At 43.7% G+C, this 19,751-nt stretch overlaps 1 protein-coding gene across 3 annotated transcripts in view; it reads left to right on the top strand.

Annotated features, from left to right (window-relative positions):
• Positions 1-19,751, top strand: part of NBAS (NBAS subunit of NRZ tethering complex) — a 415,971-nt gene that overhangs the window by 248,231 nt on the left and 147,989 nt on the right. For all 3 annotated transcript variants that reach the window (XM_072143606.1, XM_072143607.1, XM_072143605.1), the window contains one exon: positions 17,703-17,932. In XM_072143606.1, coding sequence (XP_071999707.1) covers positions 17,703-17,932 — 230 coding nt within the window. The remainder of the gene's footprint in view (positions 1-17,702; positions 17,933-19,751) is intronic.

The raw sequence follows: 19,751 nt of genomic DNA, 5'->3' as shown, positions 1-19,751 counted from the left end.
ACATTAAAAGAACGACTACATACATGCAGACAAGCTGACTCCTTTAGTCATAGCCATAACATAACTTGCTCCATGGCACAGACCCACAGCTTCAAGGATATCCAGGTGTGAGCTGTGAGCTGGACTTTTTTCAACATAATTTTAAAAGTTGATTTTAGAAGGAAGGACAAATTTAAGAAGATTCCCACAGTCACGGGGCCTGGATCTATGAGTAATGTCTCTGGTTTATCATGGTGGATTTTTGATTTCAAGGTGTTTCCCCTACTTTAAGAAAAAAAAAACTTTGGAGAACCAGAATCGAGTTCTAAGAATACAATATGAATGTCTGTGAGTCAAATAAGACCTGTTGGTGTTTAGCTTTGTTGCTCCCTTTTAAGATCCAAAAATGTTCCTCTTTTCTGAACATAACACCCTGATTACAATAGGCCATGGGTGTCATTTATCAGACCGGCCACTACTTATGTTTCATCAAACCATGGAACCAATAAGAATTTGATAGATCCACCTCCTGCAACTCCAGGGCAAGCCACTATATCACCACGTTGTGTCTAGTCTCACAGATCCCAAGAGGGGTCCTAAGACCTGTGGACGGGATGGGTCCGCCAGGGTAACAGGTCCACCGTACATATCCATCTGGACACAACGTCTGGATGTTACCTCCTCGTATTATAAGTTATTGTAAGACAACCGAACATTATGTGATACATTTTTGGTAAGTACTTGAAGTGTACATCGTGTTTTCTCCATATGGCAGCACCCACTCACTAATTAATGCAAATATGCAAATCAACTATGTAATCTGTCGGAGGTCTAGGTATTCTGTTTCTGATACGCCTGCAAAAGTTTTAACTTTGGGTTTTGTATTGGATGCGTGTCCCATTGCTGGGTATACTTATAGTGTGACTAGAGATCCCTGGTGACATCATGGTCCCCCCATAGCTTTTACCAGTGGTAAACCTATGGCACGGGTGGCACTCTGTGTGCACCCAGGGTGTCACCCTACCACAGGGTTCTCCAGACAGGAAACCCAGGACATCAAGGAATTCTGCACTTCTTTAAAATCTTTCTGTCTTTATTGTTCCATCAATTCAGCCATAAGGTTTTTTTTGTTGATTGAGCTTTATTAGAGTTTAGTATTTGCAGAATGCAGAGTTGAACTTTTATTAGAATCATTGTGGTGTAAATGGGACATTTTGATCCCTTTTTTATTATTTTTTTTGTTTAGTTGGATCCACAAAAATCCGAATTTTCAGCATGTTTTTTTTTTTTTTTTTATGGTATGCACTGCATACAACAGTACAGTACAACAGTATTACAGCAATCTCTAACTTGGTCTTACATTGTGCTTCTTAAGGCAGCTCTGGGGTCTACGTCCGGACCCCGGGGCTGCCATAGAGACAGTCGGCAACCCCCATCTGTTGTCAGTTGTCAAGGGTCACAGCAGTTAAAGGACAAACATGTACGTCCAAGGGGGCTATAGTTGCCTACCTGGACATACATCTTCGTCCAAGGTCCTTAAGTGGTTAAAAAAAGTGCTGGATTCCTTTTTTGTTTATTGGAAACTTGGATTTTCCCATAGCCATAGGGCTTGGAATTTTTTTGCACTTGCCGATTGGATGATAATCTACTACAATCCTGTGACACACAAAGGAGTTTTGTAACCTTTAATCCAAAAAGACTGATTCCCAGGACATGTCGTTCTCAGTTGTATTTTCATACGCACATCCTGGGATGCCTGAGACTAGACGAGGATCGAGGAGGTGTGGACAGCGCTGGATTATCATTGGAGATTTTGCTTCAGGCCCCTCGATTCTTCCTGTTCGGGGGCCCTGGAGGGAACCTACCATGATGCATCAAATGTCTCCTTTTTCTAGTCACTGTATTGTCGTCCTCAGGATGTTGATACAATTGAAAGCTGTGACGGAGCCGGGAGCAATAACTTACTGTTTAATTTGTCATGTTGGTGCTTTGTGATAAAAAAAGTGGGTTTTAGTGGTTGTTTGGGCACTTGGTGGCCTATACAGGCGGTCCCCTACTTAAGAACACTCGACTTACATACGACCCCTAGTTACAAACGGACCTCTGGATATTGGTAATTTACTGTACTTTAGTCCTAGGATCCAATAATCATCTGTAACAGTTATCACAGGCGTCTGTAATGAAGCTTTATTGGTAATCCCGGTTCTTATGACAATCCAACATTTTTAAAATCCAATTGTCACAGATACCAAAAAAATTCTGTCTGGGGGTTACAATTATAAAATATACAGTTCTGACTTACATACAAATTCAACTTAAGAACAAACCTACAGAACCCATCTTGTACGTAACTCAGGGACTGCCTGTACTATATACAGTGTGAGGTCATTGGATCGGCCATTTCAATAGGATTGAGATGTCAATGAGCTATCCATAGGGTAGGTCATAAACTATTAGGTACATGTGGTGCCCATTATCGATCATCTCTACATGTCAGATGATATCCGCAGTTGTGACCACTTGAACTGCAGAAGGACACAGCTCCATACATTGTGTAGTGGATGCACTGGGCTATTACAGCGCATAATCCATTTAGTTTTTTGGGAACCAAGATGCAATAACGGGATACAGCCACAACAATCTTGATGGAGCTGTACATTTCTATTCCCATCCATTGTGATACCCATGGACAAGAGAAAACTTTCTACATAGCAAGTTGCTCTTGTTGGAAGAATTGAACCCTGGTTACCTGTTCATTCCCACAACTATAAGAATCAATGAGAACCTAGAGAGAAAAGTTCCAAAGAAAATATGAAATGTAGAACACGAACCAACCACAGTGCAGAGTACCTGACTCATCACTGTGATATGTAATACAAGGAGTCCCTGCTTCCCAGCAGGTATCATGATCACAGTTCAGCACTCATGTTTAGCAGGAAAAAAGGGGTGCTCCTTGCATCATATATCAATTTGATGCTTGGAGACCCGTTCTCTGCACTGCGGTTGATCCATTAAATCCCGGCCAGCACACTTTTTTTTTTTTTAATAAACCGACCAAAAATTTGGGAATTAAACAAGAAATGTTATTATTTTTTTTTAAAATATTTGTGTAGTAATATCTTTTTGTTGTGCATGTATTCAAGTATATCTTGCACTTCAGTCTGTGTTGGTGCTACCTAAGAAGAGTAATATATCCGTTAATCCTGTGATCCATCAATTTCCTGTATTCTAGGTTTAAAAAAAAAAAAAAAAAATCATCTAGAAAAAAAATTGTCCTCCTGATACAAGATCTGTTGTAATCCCTCATCCTCCGCCAGCGCCTCTCTCCCTGACCCTCTCTATTTGCTTTTCTTAATGAACTGCTCGGTTCAGAAAAAACCTATAATATAATTTATAGCCAGAATAAATAATATGGGGATATATATCACAAAGCTATTTTATTTCGTAGTAGCAGGATAGAGAGATTTTTTTCATTTTTTTTTTTTTTTTTTACTCTTTCTGGCAATGACCATAAATTCTCTCCAGCGAAACTCTATTAGCTGACCTATGGCGGCCGAACTTTAACTACAAATCCCGGTAATACACTTTGTCTCCATCAAGCGGCCATCCATCCATTGTCTATGGATCGTCCATCGGAACGGGGCTCAGCCAGTAATTCCGGACAAGTAATTCTATTACCAGTGAGAAAGTCAGCCGCGCGAGTCAATGAAGGATTACCCGACACATCGGGCCTATCAATAATTGACATGAATAAATGTAGCCATAGAAGAAGAGGTTGTATAGATAAGGACCTTCACCGAGGTCCTCTTCATACGTAAGCGGGCTGCAGTGTAACGTGTTAAGATATTTAAAGGGTTATCCGTGAAGGTGGCCGATCTCCTGCTCCTCAGAGATAAGCCGCTCCCGCTACATCTCGGCACAGACGATCAACGTTGGGAGGAACGGGTGAAGATCGGTGGCTCCCAGTTATAATTTCTCAGATCTCTTATCGATGTCTCTTGAATACGACTTGTAGGATCTTATGACACCCTGGATATTGCGGATGCCGAAGCTGAAGGGTCCTTCATATCAGGTTTTCGCTGTATACACTTGTATGTGCCTGCAGCCAGAGCAGTGTAAAAATTATATAGAGACAATTCAGTTCTAGCAAACGTTCAGGTCAATGAAAACTGTTTCTATTCACAGATTGCAAGCATTGTTCCTGATTGTATAGATATGTATAAAGCTAATGAGGATCGCTATACAAAAAGTTCAGAGGGGGTTGTCCGTTCAGGACTATATTCTCGTTGCTTGAGTGAAGACCATTTCCAAATCGTGTCCTTTAGTTTGAAAAATCTGCCATCTAAATCCATCCTGATAAACCAGGGAATATTTGTTATGTTAAATCAACTACTATATTTATGCAAATGAGCCAGAAGTGCTCTGGGGCTGTTACCGGAGCCCCTCTGCGCTGCTGCTTCGCTGGCTGTTACTGCCTCACCCTCCCGCCAACAGCAGCCTGGTCTCCACCCGCAGAGAGAATTGCCATATTTTACCATTAAACAAATATTGTTGCACAGAATGTATCTGTGGAAATCAGAGCATTGTACATGGAGAGTTCAAGTAGGGATTGCGTAGATCATAAAAATATATAAGTTGGAATATAATGTAGGCGTGAAACATTGGGGCTTATTTACTAAGGGTCCGCGGATCGCACTTTCACTGTAATTTTGACATTTTCGGGATTTGCTCCGCCGTGACAGGTATTTAGAAGGGGAGTGTGCCGCACGCGATCTGTTTTTGGGGCAGCTGCGCTGGCTTTCATGCGACAGAAATCAGGGGAGGGACGTCGGACGATCCAACTGATTCGGACTGAGCGCAGGATTTAAGATTCAAATTGTGTTGCAACCAATGCACTTACATGCACCAGGAAGAAGAAGGTGAACTCCGGCGGATCGGAGCGGGGAAGCGACGACACATGCAGGAAATCGGGCGCACAATCTTAGTAAATCGCAGCACAGTGCATTATCGTCAGACAATGCAAAGCGGGGATCACGCAGGACCCGGTGAGTAAATGTGCCCCATTGTCATGTAATTTCTGTCCTCACTCCACACAAGTAAGATCCTGGACCTGAAGCTGAATCCTGGCCATACTTTTGCATCGCTATACTTCATTGTAAGTAATGACTCCTCCATACGTCTAATTGTCAGGTAATGAGCGCCTGCCCTGCGCCGAGGCTTGTAAAATACACATTTATAATTGCTAATAACCTTCCCCCGTACGTAGATGTTTCATTCTTAGCGGCATGTGCATTTCTCTCTGCTGTCTGGTGATTGCAGCCATTGCTCTGCACACAGCCAAGGGTCGCCATAGGAAGTAATGGCCCAAATCAAGGCAATGAATGTACTGTAATAGGCGCGCGGGGCTTCACAGGGTGTAATGGACATGGTACAGTGTGCAGTCTATCAATGGTTGTACAAATAAAGAATATAGGTAAATTTCCTAATAGCCATACAGTACAATATAGATTAGACGGCTTCAGAATGAATCAGATTTACTACAAATGCAGGATGTTACATTTAGTGTATATTTACAGTCTGGACTAGATTTATGTCGTCATTACAGAATGCAACAAAATTGTCATGCATTGTCGATCACCGTTTTACAACTAAAGCTCCACCCCTTTCCTGCTGGTCCTATAGCACAGAAAGCTCACACCAGAGAATATAAAAGTTTAAGGGACCCTTGGCTCATATGCGCTAAATCACATCTTAACATCTAGGGAACAGATCTTTTCAATGGGTGGAAAGATTAAAAAAACAAAACACCAACTTGATCACTGAAATTATATATATATATATATATATATATTGTTCTGCATTTTGAACTCACACATTGTTTATGGTGGGTTCATTCTTGAAATATAATGATATCGTAAGGGACCGCCATATTTGAATGGATTGTCAACCCCGTAATGACGTCATCGCAGGTTGACAATCTGATCCCATGACAGTTGAGATTCTCTCTGAGACTCCCAGGATTTTCATTACGCAGATTTTGCAGCGCTGCACAGAGCTTGACAAATCAGTCCCTGTCCCCATGGGGTTCACAATCTAATCTACCTACAAGTATGTTTTGGAGTGTGGGGGGAAACTGAAGGACCCAGATGAAACCCACGCAAACACAGAGAGAACATACAATCTCTATGCAGATGTTATGCTGGGTGGAACTTGAACCCAGGATCCCAGCGGTGCTAGAGCTAACCACCGAGCCACCATTCTGCACCAAAAATTTTTGTCCCCTAATTATGGCCTCATTGTCAACCATATATCTGCACCATTTAGCCTAGTGGAGATTTGGCTTTGACCTGAAGCTTCACAAATCTTAAATCTCTAAGGTAAAAGGTAAAAAATAAATTCTAAGTCTTACTAAATCACCTGGGTCTTTACAGGTAAGTCTAAACACCTCTACCCCACCACTCTTACTTGGGTTATGTTTGTAGAAATCATTTATATGTGAGGCGCATTGTGGACAGGACAGATGTGCATCCCCTGTACTGCAGAACCGGTCAGCTGCTTATAAATACTGCAGAACCTGTCAGCAGCTTATAAATACTGCAGAACCTGTCAGCTGCTTATAAATACTGCAGAACCTGTCAGCTGCTTATAAATACTGCAGAACCTGTCAGCTGCTTATAAATACTGCAGAACCTGTCAGCAGCTTATAAATACTGCAGAACCTGTCAGCTGCTTATAAATACTGCAGAACCTGTCAGCAGCTTATAAATACTGCAGAACCTGTCAGCTGCTTATAAATACTGCAGAACCTGTCAGCTGCTTATAAATACTGCAGAACCTGTCAGCTGCTTATAAATACTGCAGAACCTGTCAGCAGCTTATAAGTATCCGGTCTTATATTGGGAATAAATAACCAGCTGTGTTCCAGAGAAGGATATGTACTATTGTGAGATCTCCTCTTATAGGTAAGGATTTATTCCTGCCTACATACCCAAGTAAGCAGCGTGTGGCTCGCCATAGGTCTCAGCGAGTGTCTGCTTGGTAGTCTACACAGAGACTTCCGTCATACGTGACTTGTCAGATGCCAGAGTGTCTTCTAGGTTATAATGTGTCCTAATTGAGTGATCAGAAGACTATTGATCTTCCGGTCCATTTAATTCCATCAAGTTCGACAGTTCCCATCAGCTGAACGCTCTGTGTGTCAGCAGAAAGACACCGTCATTTGGTGCACAGATATTTTTCTTATTATTTTTTTTTTTTCTAAATTGCTGTGCGAGTGCGGCTTGTAATGAGCACATGTCTGCTCCGGAATAAAGCCTGATGGCTGAGGCTGGGAGAGAACACGTCAGCTCTCCTGACAGCTCCGCTATAATCATGACTTGTATTCCCCGCGCTGTCGCATCATTTCTTAGAACTCTGCATCGAGTCATTTCTTTACTAGTCCATGTGTTTTTTCGTTTTTTTAATTTTTTTATTAATATACTTTCAATTGGGCTTTGTAGTCTGTAGTCCTTACGCTATCAGTGTGTGTTGGTGTATCTGTAAACACCTGGAGCACTGGCGGTTAAGAGGTTTATCCAGTCTCAACAAGTTATCACACAGCATTATGATTGGCTGAGGGCCCAATGGTGGGACCCCATGCACGGGGACCCAATGTACCAGTAATGAATGGAGCAGCAGGTCTCATATGCATCCTGCCGCTCCACTCATTGTTTAAGGCACGGATGGCTCCGAGCACGGCACTTGGCTTTCTCCATCCGCTCCATAGAGACAATAATAATAATTATTCTTTTTATCATTTATATAGCGCCTACAGATTACGCAGCGCTGCACAAAGCATGTCAGATTGGTCCCTGTCCCTATGGGGCTCACAATCTAAACAACCTACCAGTATGTTATGGAGTGTGGGAAGAAACCCAGGCAAACACGGAGAGAACATACAAACTCTTTGCAGATGTTGACCTGGGTGGGATTCGAACCCAGGACCCCAGCGCTTCAAGGCAGAAATGCTTCTCACTCAGCCACCGTGCCACCCTAGAGATGAATACGATGTACAACCCCGTTGTAAAACCCCTTTAATACACATCTCCTTCTCTTTCAATGTGTGTATATGCTCAAGCATCAACATACTGGGAAGCTATGGATTATCCTACATTGAGGAATATTGTGAAAACCCTTGTTTATCCGACATCTCCCTGATTCTCCACCACACCCTCCGAATCAAAGGGAAAGTGCAAAAATAGGTGACAGATGATTTAAAATCTCTTACCTCTACAGCTTCATTCAGATCCCTCAAAAGGGAACCCGGACAATCAACAACCTTGTCTCCAACCCCTATGATGATGATAATAATTCCTTTTATTTATATAGTGCACACAGATTACTCAGCGCTGCACAGAGTTTGCCTAATCAGTCCCTGTCCCCAATGAGGCTCACAATCTAATCAACCTACCAGTATGTTTTGGAGTGTGGGAGGAAACCGGAGGGCCCAGAGGAAACCCACGCAAACACGGAGAGAACATACAAACACTTTGCAGATGTTCACCCTGGGACTTGAACCCAGGACCCCAGAGCTGCAAGGTTTTAATGCTAACCACTAAGTCACCGTACTGCCATCCTGCTTCGTACAGATTGTCAGATCCCTCAAAGGACACTTGGACAATTAGCAACCTTGTCTCCAAACCCCTCAGATGAGGTTGCGATGCCAACAAGCATGCCCACACTGCTTTCACAGTGATTTCTACCCCTCTTCAGAATAGAGGCTATAATCATGACAATATTGGAAGAGTAATAACTGATCTGACACACAACAACAGGGCAGAACTTTTACATACAGAAAACCACAATACATCTCAGTCCTTAAGTAAAAATAGCAGAACACGAGTGGACAATACTCCAACGCCTAATTTTGTTCCCTCTTACACTTGCCGATATGAGGAAATAATAAAAATGATCAAAATATATTTACCTTTTATCCATGGTTGTAGAGTTGTGTGAAAGAATTCTTTCTCCTTGGGTAACATATCAGCGCCTAATCAATATTATATTTCCCCTGAAACCTCATGGCTTACTCTACAAGCACACAATGCCATATATGTAAAAGTATAATGAAAAACTATGGTAATACTTTCACATCATTAACTACCAATAAAATTATCGACTTCTAATAAAAATTAAAGATTTTATCAACTGTGATTCCGATCACATTACATACAGATAGTGCCTGGGTTACGTATCCGCTCAATGCTAGCAGTGCATGTGGCTGGATCACACAGGGGCAGATTTACTTACCCGGGCCTGTTGCGGTCCCCGAGGTGCGTTCTCCAATGAGGATAAAGTCCGGTGCGATTCTTCAAGATCGTGCGTCCATTTTCCTGCATGTGTCGCTTCCCCGCTGTGGTCCGCCGGAGTTAACCACTTTCTTCCCGGTGTATGTGAGTGCATTGTCTTGCGACATAATTTGAATTGTAAATCCCACGCTCAGTCCGAATCAGTCGGGTTGTCCATCGGCCGCACCCCCAGATTTGTGTCGCATGGAAGTCGGCGAGATTGCGCCAAAATCCAATCGTGTGCGCCTAAAACCCCACTTAAATGTGGCGCAAATCGGAAATAGTTGGGAAACCGGACGAAAATAAGCTGTGCGGGCCCTTAGTTAATGTGCCCCATAGTTTCGTTATATTCCAGCCAAATATTTTTGCTGCTCTAAATAAGGATTTGTATTCAGTAGTCGTCCCGGTGAGAAGTGTAGCTCATTTATTATTTTTACACTATTTGGGGACCATATTTTATATTTTTAAAAAATAAACCATATCCCAGACGACCCCTTTGGTAAAATGTAAGTTAATATGTTTGAGGTTCTCCAAATCGAAACCACAAAAAAGCACAACAAGACCTCACACAATAAAAAGACCTCGTCCTTCCCCCAATTAGAGGGACCACCTCACTTAGGTCTTTTCTGCTGGTCATGGATGGTGGACGTCCACCAATGACCTTACACGACCCGACTGATCTTCTAGACTTTTTCTAAACTTCTTTTTCCAGGCTGACATTTTCTCTTGTGTTCCTTTATTTATTCCGCGCTCCTCTTATCTCACCACGCTGTAGCTTTCCCCTATGCTGATTCTTCTTCTTCTCTTTTCTTCTCCTTTCTTCGTATTGACTGTAAGACAAAAAAAATCCTTACCTGTAGATGCCAATTAGTCAGGCACCTGCTGTGAAGAAAATCTGGTTTGAGCAGAGCCCGCTTCCTCCCGAATTCCCAGATTCCTTGAGTGTATTTTAAGAATTGTTTTATTAACATAAAGTCTACTTTCCCTTTGCCTTTGCAGCTTTTTATTATTTCTTTTAGAGCAGATACATGAGATTTGAGAAGATAAGAGTTTGGTCTTCTACGATACTTTTAATATATATGGGATATTCTGAATATGTTGCCATGATTGGGTTGCCAGTGTAGGGTAGAGGAGTGATATCGGAAGCCCAGGCTCTTATCATCCTCCCTCCTTCTCTCATGTTTTTTACTCTGCATATACTGATTTCCATCCTGCTTAGGAGATGCTTTGCAGCTCTATGAAGTGTTATATTATATAGAAGGGGAGCAGTTAGTCTCGGCAGCTAAGTCTCCACTCAGCAGCAGCAGCTAGGTCTCCGCTCAGAAGCAGCAGCTAGGTCTCCGCTCAGAAGCAGCAGCTAGGTTTCCGCTCAGCAGCAGCTAGGTCTCCACTCAGCAGCAGCAGCTAGGTCTCTCCACTCAGCAGCAGCAGCTAGGTCTCTCCACTCAGCAGCAGCAGCTAGGTCTCCACTCAGCAGCAGCAGCTAGGTCTCCACTCAGCAGCAGCAGCAGCTAGGTCTCCACTCAGCAGCAGCAGCTAGGTCTCCACTCAGCAGCAGCAGCAGCTAGGTCTCCACTCAGCAGCAGCTAGGTCTCCACTTAGCAGCAGCAGCTAGGTCTCCACTCAGCAGCAGCAGCTAGGTCTCCACTCAGCAGCAGCAGCTAGGTCTCCACTCAGCAGCAGTTAGGTCCCCACTCAGCAGCAGCAGCTAGGTCTCCACTCAGCAGCAGCAGCTAGGTCTCCACTCAGCAGCAGCAGCTAGGTCTCCACTCAGCAGCAGCAGCTAGGTCTCCACTTAGCAGCAGCAGCTAGGTCTCCACTCAGCAGCAGCTAGCTCTCCACTCAGCAGCATTTAGGTCTCCACTCAGCAGCAGCAGCATTTAGGTCTCCACTCAGCAGCAGCAGCATTTAGGTCTCCACTCTGAAGCAGCAGCTAGGTCTCCACTCTGAAGCAGCAGCTAGGTCTCCACTCTGAAGCAGCAGCTAGGTCTCCACTCTGAAGCAGCAGCTAGGTCTCCACTCTGAAGCAGCAGCTAGGTCTCCACTCTGAAGCAGCAGCTAGGTCTCCACTCTGAAGCAGCAGCTAGGTCTCCACTCTGAAGCAGCAGCTAGGTCTCCACTCTGAAGCAGCAGCTAGGTCTCCACTCTGAAGCAGCAGCTAGGTCTCCACTCTGAAGCAGCAGCTAGGTCTCCACTCTGAAGCAGCAGCTAGGTCTCCACTCTGAAGCAGCAGCTAGGTCTCCACTCTGAAGCAGCAGCTAGGTCTCCACTCTGAAGCAGCAGCTAGGTCTCCACTCTGAAGCAGCAGCTAGGTCTCCACTCTGAAGCAGCAGCTAGGTCTCCACTCTGAAGCAGCAGCTAGGTCTCCACTCTGAAGCAGCAGCTAGGTCTCCACTCTGAAGCAGCAGCTAGGTCTCCACTCTGAAGCAGCAGCTAGGTCTCCACTCAGAAGCAGCAGCTAGGTCTCCACTCAGCAGCAGCAGCTAGGTCTCCACTCAGCAGCAGCAGCTAGGTCTCCACTTAGCAGCAGCAGCTAGGTCTCCACTCAGCAGCAGCTAGCTCTCCACTCAGCAGCAGCAGCTAGCTCTCCACTCAGCAGCAGCTAGCTCTCCACTCAGCAGCAGCTAGCTCTCCACTCAGCAGCAGCAGCATTTAGGTCTCCACTCAGCAGCAGCAGCATTTAGGTCTCCACTCTGAAGCAGCAGCTAGGTCTCCACTCTGAAGCAGCAGCTAGGTCTCCACTCTGAAGCAGCAGCTAGGTCTCCACTCTGAAGCAGCAGCTAGGTCTCCACTCTGAAGCAGCAGCTAGGTCTCCACTCTGAAGCAGCAGCTAGGTCTCCACTCTGAAGCAGCAGCTAGGTCTCCACTCTGAAGCAGCAGCTAGGTCTCCACTCTGAAGCAGCAGCTAGGTCTCCACTCTGAAGCAGCAGCTAGGTCTCCACTCTGAAGCAGCAGCTAGGTCTCCACTCTGAAGCAGCAGCTAGGTCTCCACTCTGAAGCAGCAGCTAGGTCTCCACTCTGAAGCAGCAGCTAGGTCTCCACTCTGAAGCAGCAGCTAGGTCTCCACTCTGAAGCAGCAGCTAGGTCTCTACTCAGCAGCAGCAGCTAGGTCTCTACTCAGCAGCAGCAGCTAGGTCTCTACTCAGCAGCAGCAGCTAGGTCTCTACTCAGCAGCAGCAGCTAGGTCTCTACTCAGCAGCAGCAGCTAGGTCTCTACTCAGCAGCAGCAGCTAGGTCTCTACTCAGCAGCAGCAGCTAGGTCTCCACTCAGCAGCACAGAGAAGACCTTCAGCTTTAGATACTGACTAGAGAGACCAGAGGGTCTAGGAAATGAATATTACAAGTCACATAATGTTCAATGACAGTGTTACTTCTCATGTACATACACTGGACTTCTGATTCCTGCAAAGTTTGTTGAAAGGTGCGGTTCAATTTAAATAGAAGATATAAAAAAAAGATAAGAAAAGTGCACACATCTAATAAAAAAAAAACTGAATGCTGCATAAATGCTAGTGGGAGAATTTGCCAAAAAAGTAAAGAATGAAACCTTCAGGATGTGATAGATCTGAGCGAGGTCCATTATAAGATCTGCCAGGAACTCATCATGCTATGAAATGATGTCATTTACATATAAATAGTCCTTGTATCCATCTCTCTGCCATTTATAATTCTGGATGACAATGTTTCTGGTTTAATGAGTGTTGTGATGTGTGCAGGATATCATCACTCTGACAGATGGGTCCTTCTTCATTTTAAGAATATACCCCAATACGTAGAAAATGCATGCAAGATGTTAGTGGTCTCCACCAATCATATTCATCCACCAGGTGCAGGAATGTGTGGGGTCACTGAGGTCATTCAGTAGATAAGGCTCAACTCCGGACAGAGGACCTGGCAGGTCAATTTTGGACCTTAAACCAATTACAGGTCCATAAATAGGTCCCAAATTGATCTTTATATCATCCTTGAATGACCTCAATGAAAAAAAAACAAAAAAAAAAAAAGACAAACATTTATACTTACTTGGATGTGAGGCCAATGAGGCGCATCAGACTCATATTAGCAGATTCTGCGCCGGTGCAGCCTCTCGTGTTGCAGCAAGTGAAGCTCGGAAGACATCAAAGCGTCAAACTCCATATGCACTGCACCTACCACCTTATGGACCTGTGGTTTAGTGTCCCAAATCGCCCTGTATAATTTTTTATAAATGGGGTGTTAAAACTTTATACTCTCCTCGTTCCCTTCAGCGCCTGCACGTTGCGGCACAATGAAGCTGGCGCGTGATCTTCAGACACGAGTCCACTGTGCCTCATACTACTCGCATCTAAGTATAAAAATTATAATTTTTCTGTACATTATTTCCACTTGTAGATCATTCGGGTTGATTTGGGACCCTAATCCACATAAGGACCTGTAGTTGGTTTAGGGTCCTAAATCAACAAGACAGATCTTCTTTGAAACTCTTTCCCTACAAAGGGAATCTCCATAAGAAGTTTGCCTTCTATCCTTATTCAGCAATAGACAGTTTTGGCACAGTGTGAACCTGTCTAGTGTAAGGCTACGTATGCTCGGCCAGCCGCGTGCTGGAGAGGAGGCGGAGGCATGGCGCCCCTCTCCATTACTAGGCATGGCGCCGTACGTACAGGCAAAGATAGAGCATACGCTGTCTTTTTCCCGGCCACATTATGGTGAGACACGGTGTTCACTGTACCACGCCGTAGGCGTCTAATGGGATGTACTGTATATCCGGCCACAAATTTCTAATTTAGGTCTCCAGAACGTCAGTGGTCTAACCTTTTATACGTTTTTTTTTTTTGTTCCACCATTACAGAAACAAGATTATTGAAGCTGCAGTACAACATGTTCCGCATGTTCCTCATATTAAAATGAAATTCTGGAAAATAACAAAAAATTGCATCCTAACATCTATTATTTTTATACATTATAAAACTTGAGTCAGTTGTTGGAGGTTTTTATCCCCGAATTCCTCCCTGTTTCTTTCTTAACACCTCTTTCAGTAGAGGCGCTTTGCATTAAGCGCAAATTAAAGCTCCTACAGCAGAGCGTAATAACAATCATACACAACTTCACTTCTATTGTGCGAACCCCCGACCGCTGCTGCGCGTAGAGAAGTGTGTTCGTGTTTTTGTATGTTTTTACATTGTTTTTTTTTTTGTCTTCCTTTTAAATGCACATTCAATGCGGCTAAGACGAGGGAATGTTATTTTCGAACATGTAAAACATAAAACGCGAGAACGTAACCTTTTGTGTTGTGGTGAATGCCCAGAACAATGCGCCACTGTGATAAACATCCGCATCGCGTCGCCATCTGCAAGTCCTAATGGCAAAGCACCGGGGACAAAGCGCTTTCCTATAGGTTGTCACTCAATCCCTAAACCTTAACCAATTGCTTTTAAATGGCCGCGTCAGGCTGAGAAGATAAGTGTTGTATCTGGTGTCATTGGGGGGGCTCAGGGAATGTTTTTGGTGTGGGATTGTGTTGGAGCAGGCAGCACATAAAGGGAATAACAAAGTCGTGTCGTTTTAAGATTTGGGGGTAATCGCAGGACTGCACGCTCATATCTTAATTGATCGGTTTCGGAGGCCCTAAGCACTGCCGGACTGATTCCCCGGGAGGATTTCTGAACACGATTTCTGGCTGTGAAGTTGTTTTCATCTCAACTTGCAGTCGGGTACAGGACAGGAGAATGTGTCGCCTGTGGCTGCGATTGGGACACAGATCCGCAAGAAGGAAAAGATTCAATTTTGTTAGTTGTTATCTTATTGTTTTACACTTTTATTTATTTTTTTAGAACAGCGGGGGGCGCTCTACTGTTTGTTAAAATGGAGTCAAGGTTTCAAATTTAATTTATGTGTAATTTTGCCTGGAATTTGGATAGCTATCCTATCCGTGTGCTTAAAGGGACACTCATGTCCTAGCTTTTCCCTGTGTATGGAGCGGTACAGTGCTGCACATGTGCTTCACCGTACTGCTCCATGTGCCCATTGCCGTCTATAGGAGACGTATATACGCCCCCAAGCTTGCGGCTGTATATACGTCCGACAACTGTTGTGTGAAAGCGCCCTTACCCTATGATGTTTCTGTATCTAAAATGTCATTTAATGGTGTGCATTACGCTCTTATACATAAAACACCTGAACGGTTGTGGCAAACTTGTTAGAGGTTTGGCTCTTCCACATGGGTAGGGTATATAACCTTCCAGTACCCTTAAAGGGGTTGGCTATTTTACCTCTGTTCTTAATACTGGGTGTTGCCCCCTCTACCATCTATAAGCACTTGAGGTCTTTTGTGGTAGTTATGGATGAGGCTCTTTTCCCCGATAATAAAGCTTTCCATTCTTGAAAATAGTTTCAGTAAATTCCTGGGGTGTCTCACATAAAGTGTGCGCGTGAGATCTAACCAGGGGTATGTGAACTTTTGAGTCGAACTGTGCTTTTTTTTTATATGTAAAGTGAAGCCTCCTGTCTTTTACCTCATCAGCCAGAGATTCCTGTCCATAAAATGGCTGCAGATGGAGGGTCATGTGATCTCTCTCTGTCCATGAGCAATCACCCTGCCAGGACCTTATAGTAGTATTCATGAATATAAGATCAAGCTCCTAGCAGGTCGATGGACAGTTAAAGATCACATGAGCCTCCATCTGTAGATGTTTTATGTACACAAATGTCACTTTACATATCAATAAAGTGCAGAAAATTTAACAGATGTATATTGGTAAATTACCCAATATCCTGCCCCCCACACTTACGCAAACGTATCAAAAAAACATGAGGTAAAGTGACCAATTCCTTTAACACATGCAGTGTTACCATTTCCTTTATGATAAGGTGTATTTTTTTGCTATACACCACTCTCATTATTGATTGGATACTTAGTTATCTCAAAGGGAACCTGAGTGCTGTTTCTTTATCAGGAGACACGTTGCTGCAGTACTGTATATGCCAAATATGTTTTAAAAAAATGTCTACGTCACATGGTTTTTATGTGTAAATTTACCTGGCTCCCTGCCAGAGCCCCAGAGAGAAAAAAATTTAAATGACAAATTCAATCTTCTCTATAATATATTCACCGCTCTCCTGGCACTTGCTCCTCCCTCCTCCTCTGACATCTTGGCCTTGCAGTGAGATACCGGTGGGAGAGATTGTCTGCAGTGAACTAACACGTCATCAGGGGGAGGGGAAGGAGCCAATTCCCCTCTCTGGGACTTGGCTGAGGCATCTGGCAGGGAGCCAGGTAAAGTTCCAGATACTTTATTTTAAACACTATATGACAGACATATTTTTTAAAAAAATGTATACATATATAGTACTCTGTCTATAGCAACCTGTCTCCCGATAAAAACAACACTTTGGTTCCCATTAAAGGTATCCATTTGTCTTTTTACCCTGGTACCCTGTTAGGTATTTAAAATTTTCAGGAAAGTGCATAAAGTGTTCGCCTTTTTGTCCACACTGATATCAGTGCTCCTGTTCCCATAAGGATCTGATGTAGGGGGCACTTTTCCATCCGAAACTTGTAATCCAAATATAACTAAAGCTATTTAAACAAGCAACTGTGTGGACCTTATAAATGATATCTACCATCCCTAGGCAACGTTTCTGTCTGTACCCACTGGTATTCCCGTTACTGAACCAACCATGTCGGAAGAGCCCACATGGCCGACTGTTGGGCAGACATTCCGTGGGATATTTTTATGGGCTTTGACACAAGTATTTGGTAAACCCCCATCGGTAAGGTGACGGTAAAAAGTAGTATTTGCTGGTCTACTTTAGAGGGGGTTGTCTTGCTTTATTTGCCATATCTAGGTTCCCTCTAAGACATAGACCTTACAGCAATTTGTAACAAGTGAGCGATGATGTTGCTTAAATTGCAATCGTTTACTGAACTCTCCCGACCTGGAACCTTCAATCCCACTTGCTCGGGAGCTCGGTAGACATCATACAACATGTGGCTTTCTTGTTGAGTCTTGAGATTAAGACTAATGACTTAGAATGAGCACAGTCAGAGCGGCCTTCCCTCCTGCAGGCCACATCCACATTACGACCCCCCCCCCCCACAATTACTCCTAACATGTGCGGCTGATGTTACAGCGGCTGCAGATTAAAGTCATGTAAATCGTCTGAAATCCGTGATTACATAATGTTTTCTGGGCAATTAACCACAAGTCCCGTCTGCTGGAACACATGATTACCAGGCGAGAGAAGACTTTTATGGGCCTAGTAATTCATTCGTTCTGGACGTGTCTGGGTACACAATGCTATAAATTCCATACAATGAGGAGCGTATATGTTATACAGAGGGAAATGTTCACTTATTCTTAAGTACAGTGTTCTGTTTTTTTTAATCACTAATGTTTTTTTTCATTATTTCCCTAGGCGGACCCAAACATGCTCATCAAGTTGGTAACCAAGTACGTCTCCGATTATGCCAACGCCAACTGGCCCATTGAATTGGTGCCACTCATTGAACAACTTCATTATTATAATGAACGGCTTGTGGACTTCACTCAAGCTCAGATCCTCCAAGGTCTCGGCAAGGGAGTGGATGTGCAGAGATTTGCCACAGACAGCCAATACAAAACGGAGACTATTCTAGGACTTGCTGAGTAAGTGTTTTTATGGATGTGTGCCATTCTTCTTTTTTTGGTGGAGGGAGTGATTACACGATTATCTTCTACGTTCTTTCTATTTTGGAGTTTGGTCTCAGCATTGGGTCATATTTACATGGTCACTTACTAATCCATTATGTAATAGAACCCCACCATAGTAGTAACTTTTTTTTTTAAATATAGATTTCTTTTTTTAATCATTTTTGGTGCATCCAAATTTTTGCAAATTGAGAAAAGCTACCTGAAGGAAGTTTTGCATTGTGAGTAAAAGTGCAACCCAACTTATCTTTGGCGATAAACTTCATACAGTAAACTTTCACCATGTTACATACGGTAAAAACCTTGACTAATGTTCTTTTGTGGGAAATTAATGACGATGATCATTTGGGATTGGATATTGTGGATTCCCGTGAAGCTTATGCTTCCAGACAGTGTGGGCCTGTGAAGAAGGGACCCAGCCTTGGCAGGTGCAGTGTGTTAGTCTTGCCCACAGTGGCATCCATACGGCAGGCTGTAGACTTAGGGGGCATGTGACATGGGGAAGGAAGGACAAGGAACCATTGGCTCCAGTTCTCTGCATCACATAATAGTGGGGATCCAAATTACCTCTGGGGATCCCACCCTAGGCGCATGTGACGTAACATCAGTGAATGGCAACACATAGGGTAACATGTATGTTTTGTGGCATTTATGGATTGCATGTCTGGGCCCGTGGCAGGAGTCCCACTATTCCACCCCCTGATTGTGGCAGTACCAGGCCTTCATCCATGGGCAGTACCACTTAAAGGCAGTAATCGCATCCAGTAGACGATAACATAGGATAAACCGTGTGATACTAAACTTAGTAACGACTATAAAAGATCTAGAGCGAGTACAGCAGATAACAGCGCAGGCCGGGCTCTGATATACCTCCAGATCACAGCATCGTACACAGCCCTGGAATGCATTAACAGCGGATAATCTTCAGAGCCTCCATATCTATCTGAGGAAAGTAAAGGAGGGGAGCGCAGCCCAGACTCTGTAATATCAGAGCACTACAAGTTATACCAATTAGCCTGTGAGATTAGGAGAACATATCTGTACATAATAATGTGTTTGTACCGCGGCCTTGAATAAGACAGCGGGATTAGAAGTGGCGCTAGCGGTTGTCGGCTTTTAGACATCTCCCAAATAATCTCGGAATAACATCCACCTAAAGCTTTGGGTTGGAGGATAAGCCTTAATATAAAATCAGCGGTCTCTTGTTGTACCATCATGCTTGTTGAATTATGTGTTTCGGGGAGTCGAAATTTCCTTGTATATGTAAATACATCCACTCCGGGGTTAATGGATCTTTGCAATTTAGGGGGATACTGATAATCTATCCAATAGGGGAGGTCTTCAATATTGAATTTGTGTGGGCCCAGTACTTTGGACCATCACCACTCCAGCCCTTGATTCAATGCAGGTGATGGCACTGTGATGGATGTTAAACTTTGAGGTCATCCCAATTGGACGACCCTTAAACATGTTGTTTAGAGTTTATGGCAGTAGATCTGTGGGTAATTTTTTTTTTTTTTTTAAAAGCCAGGTACATAATATATAAGTTTCCGAAATGTGTTAGGAGTGCACTTGGAAAGAACCCACATATGTTGTCCTGGTGGGATTTGAACACAGGGACCCAACAGGCTAAGCCATGGACCATTGTCTGTAGGACCTGGTGTTCTTACTCTGGTGTTGTACCATTGGTGGTCTAGAGCATGGTCCCTTTTTGGTATTCTCTGTGCACTGTTAGTAAGCAGGATGGAGACCATCTTATTTCTTAACAAGATGAGTT

The sequence above is a fragment of the Engystomops pustulosus genome, chromosome 3 (assembly GCF_040894005.1).
Source record: "Engystomops pustulosus chromosome 3, aEngPut4.maternal, whole genome shotgun sequence".
NCBI lineage: Eukaryota > Metazoa > Chordata > Amphibia > Anura > Leptodactylidae > Engystomops > Engystomops pustulosus.
The sequence above is the reverse complement of the archived record's forward strand: the minus strand, read 5'-3'. Positions and strand labels throughout refer to the sequence as shown.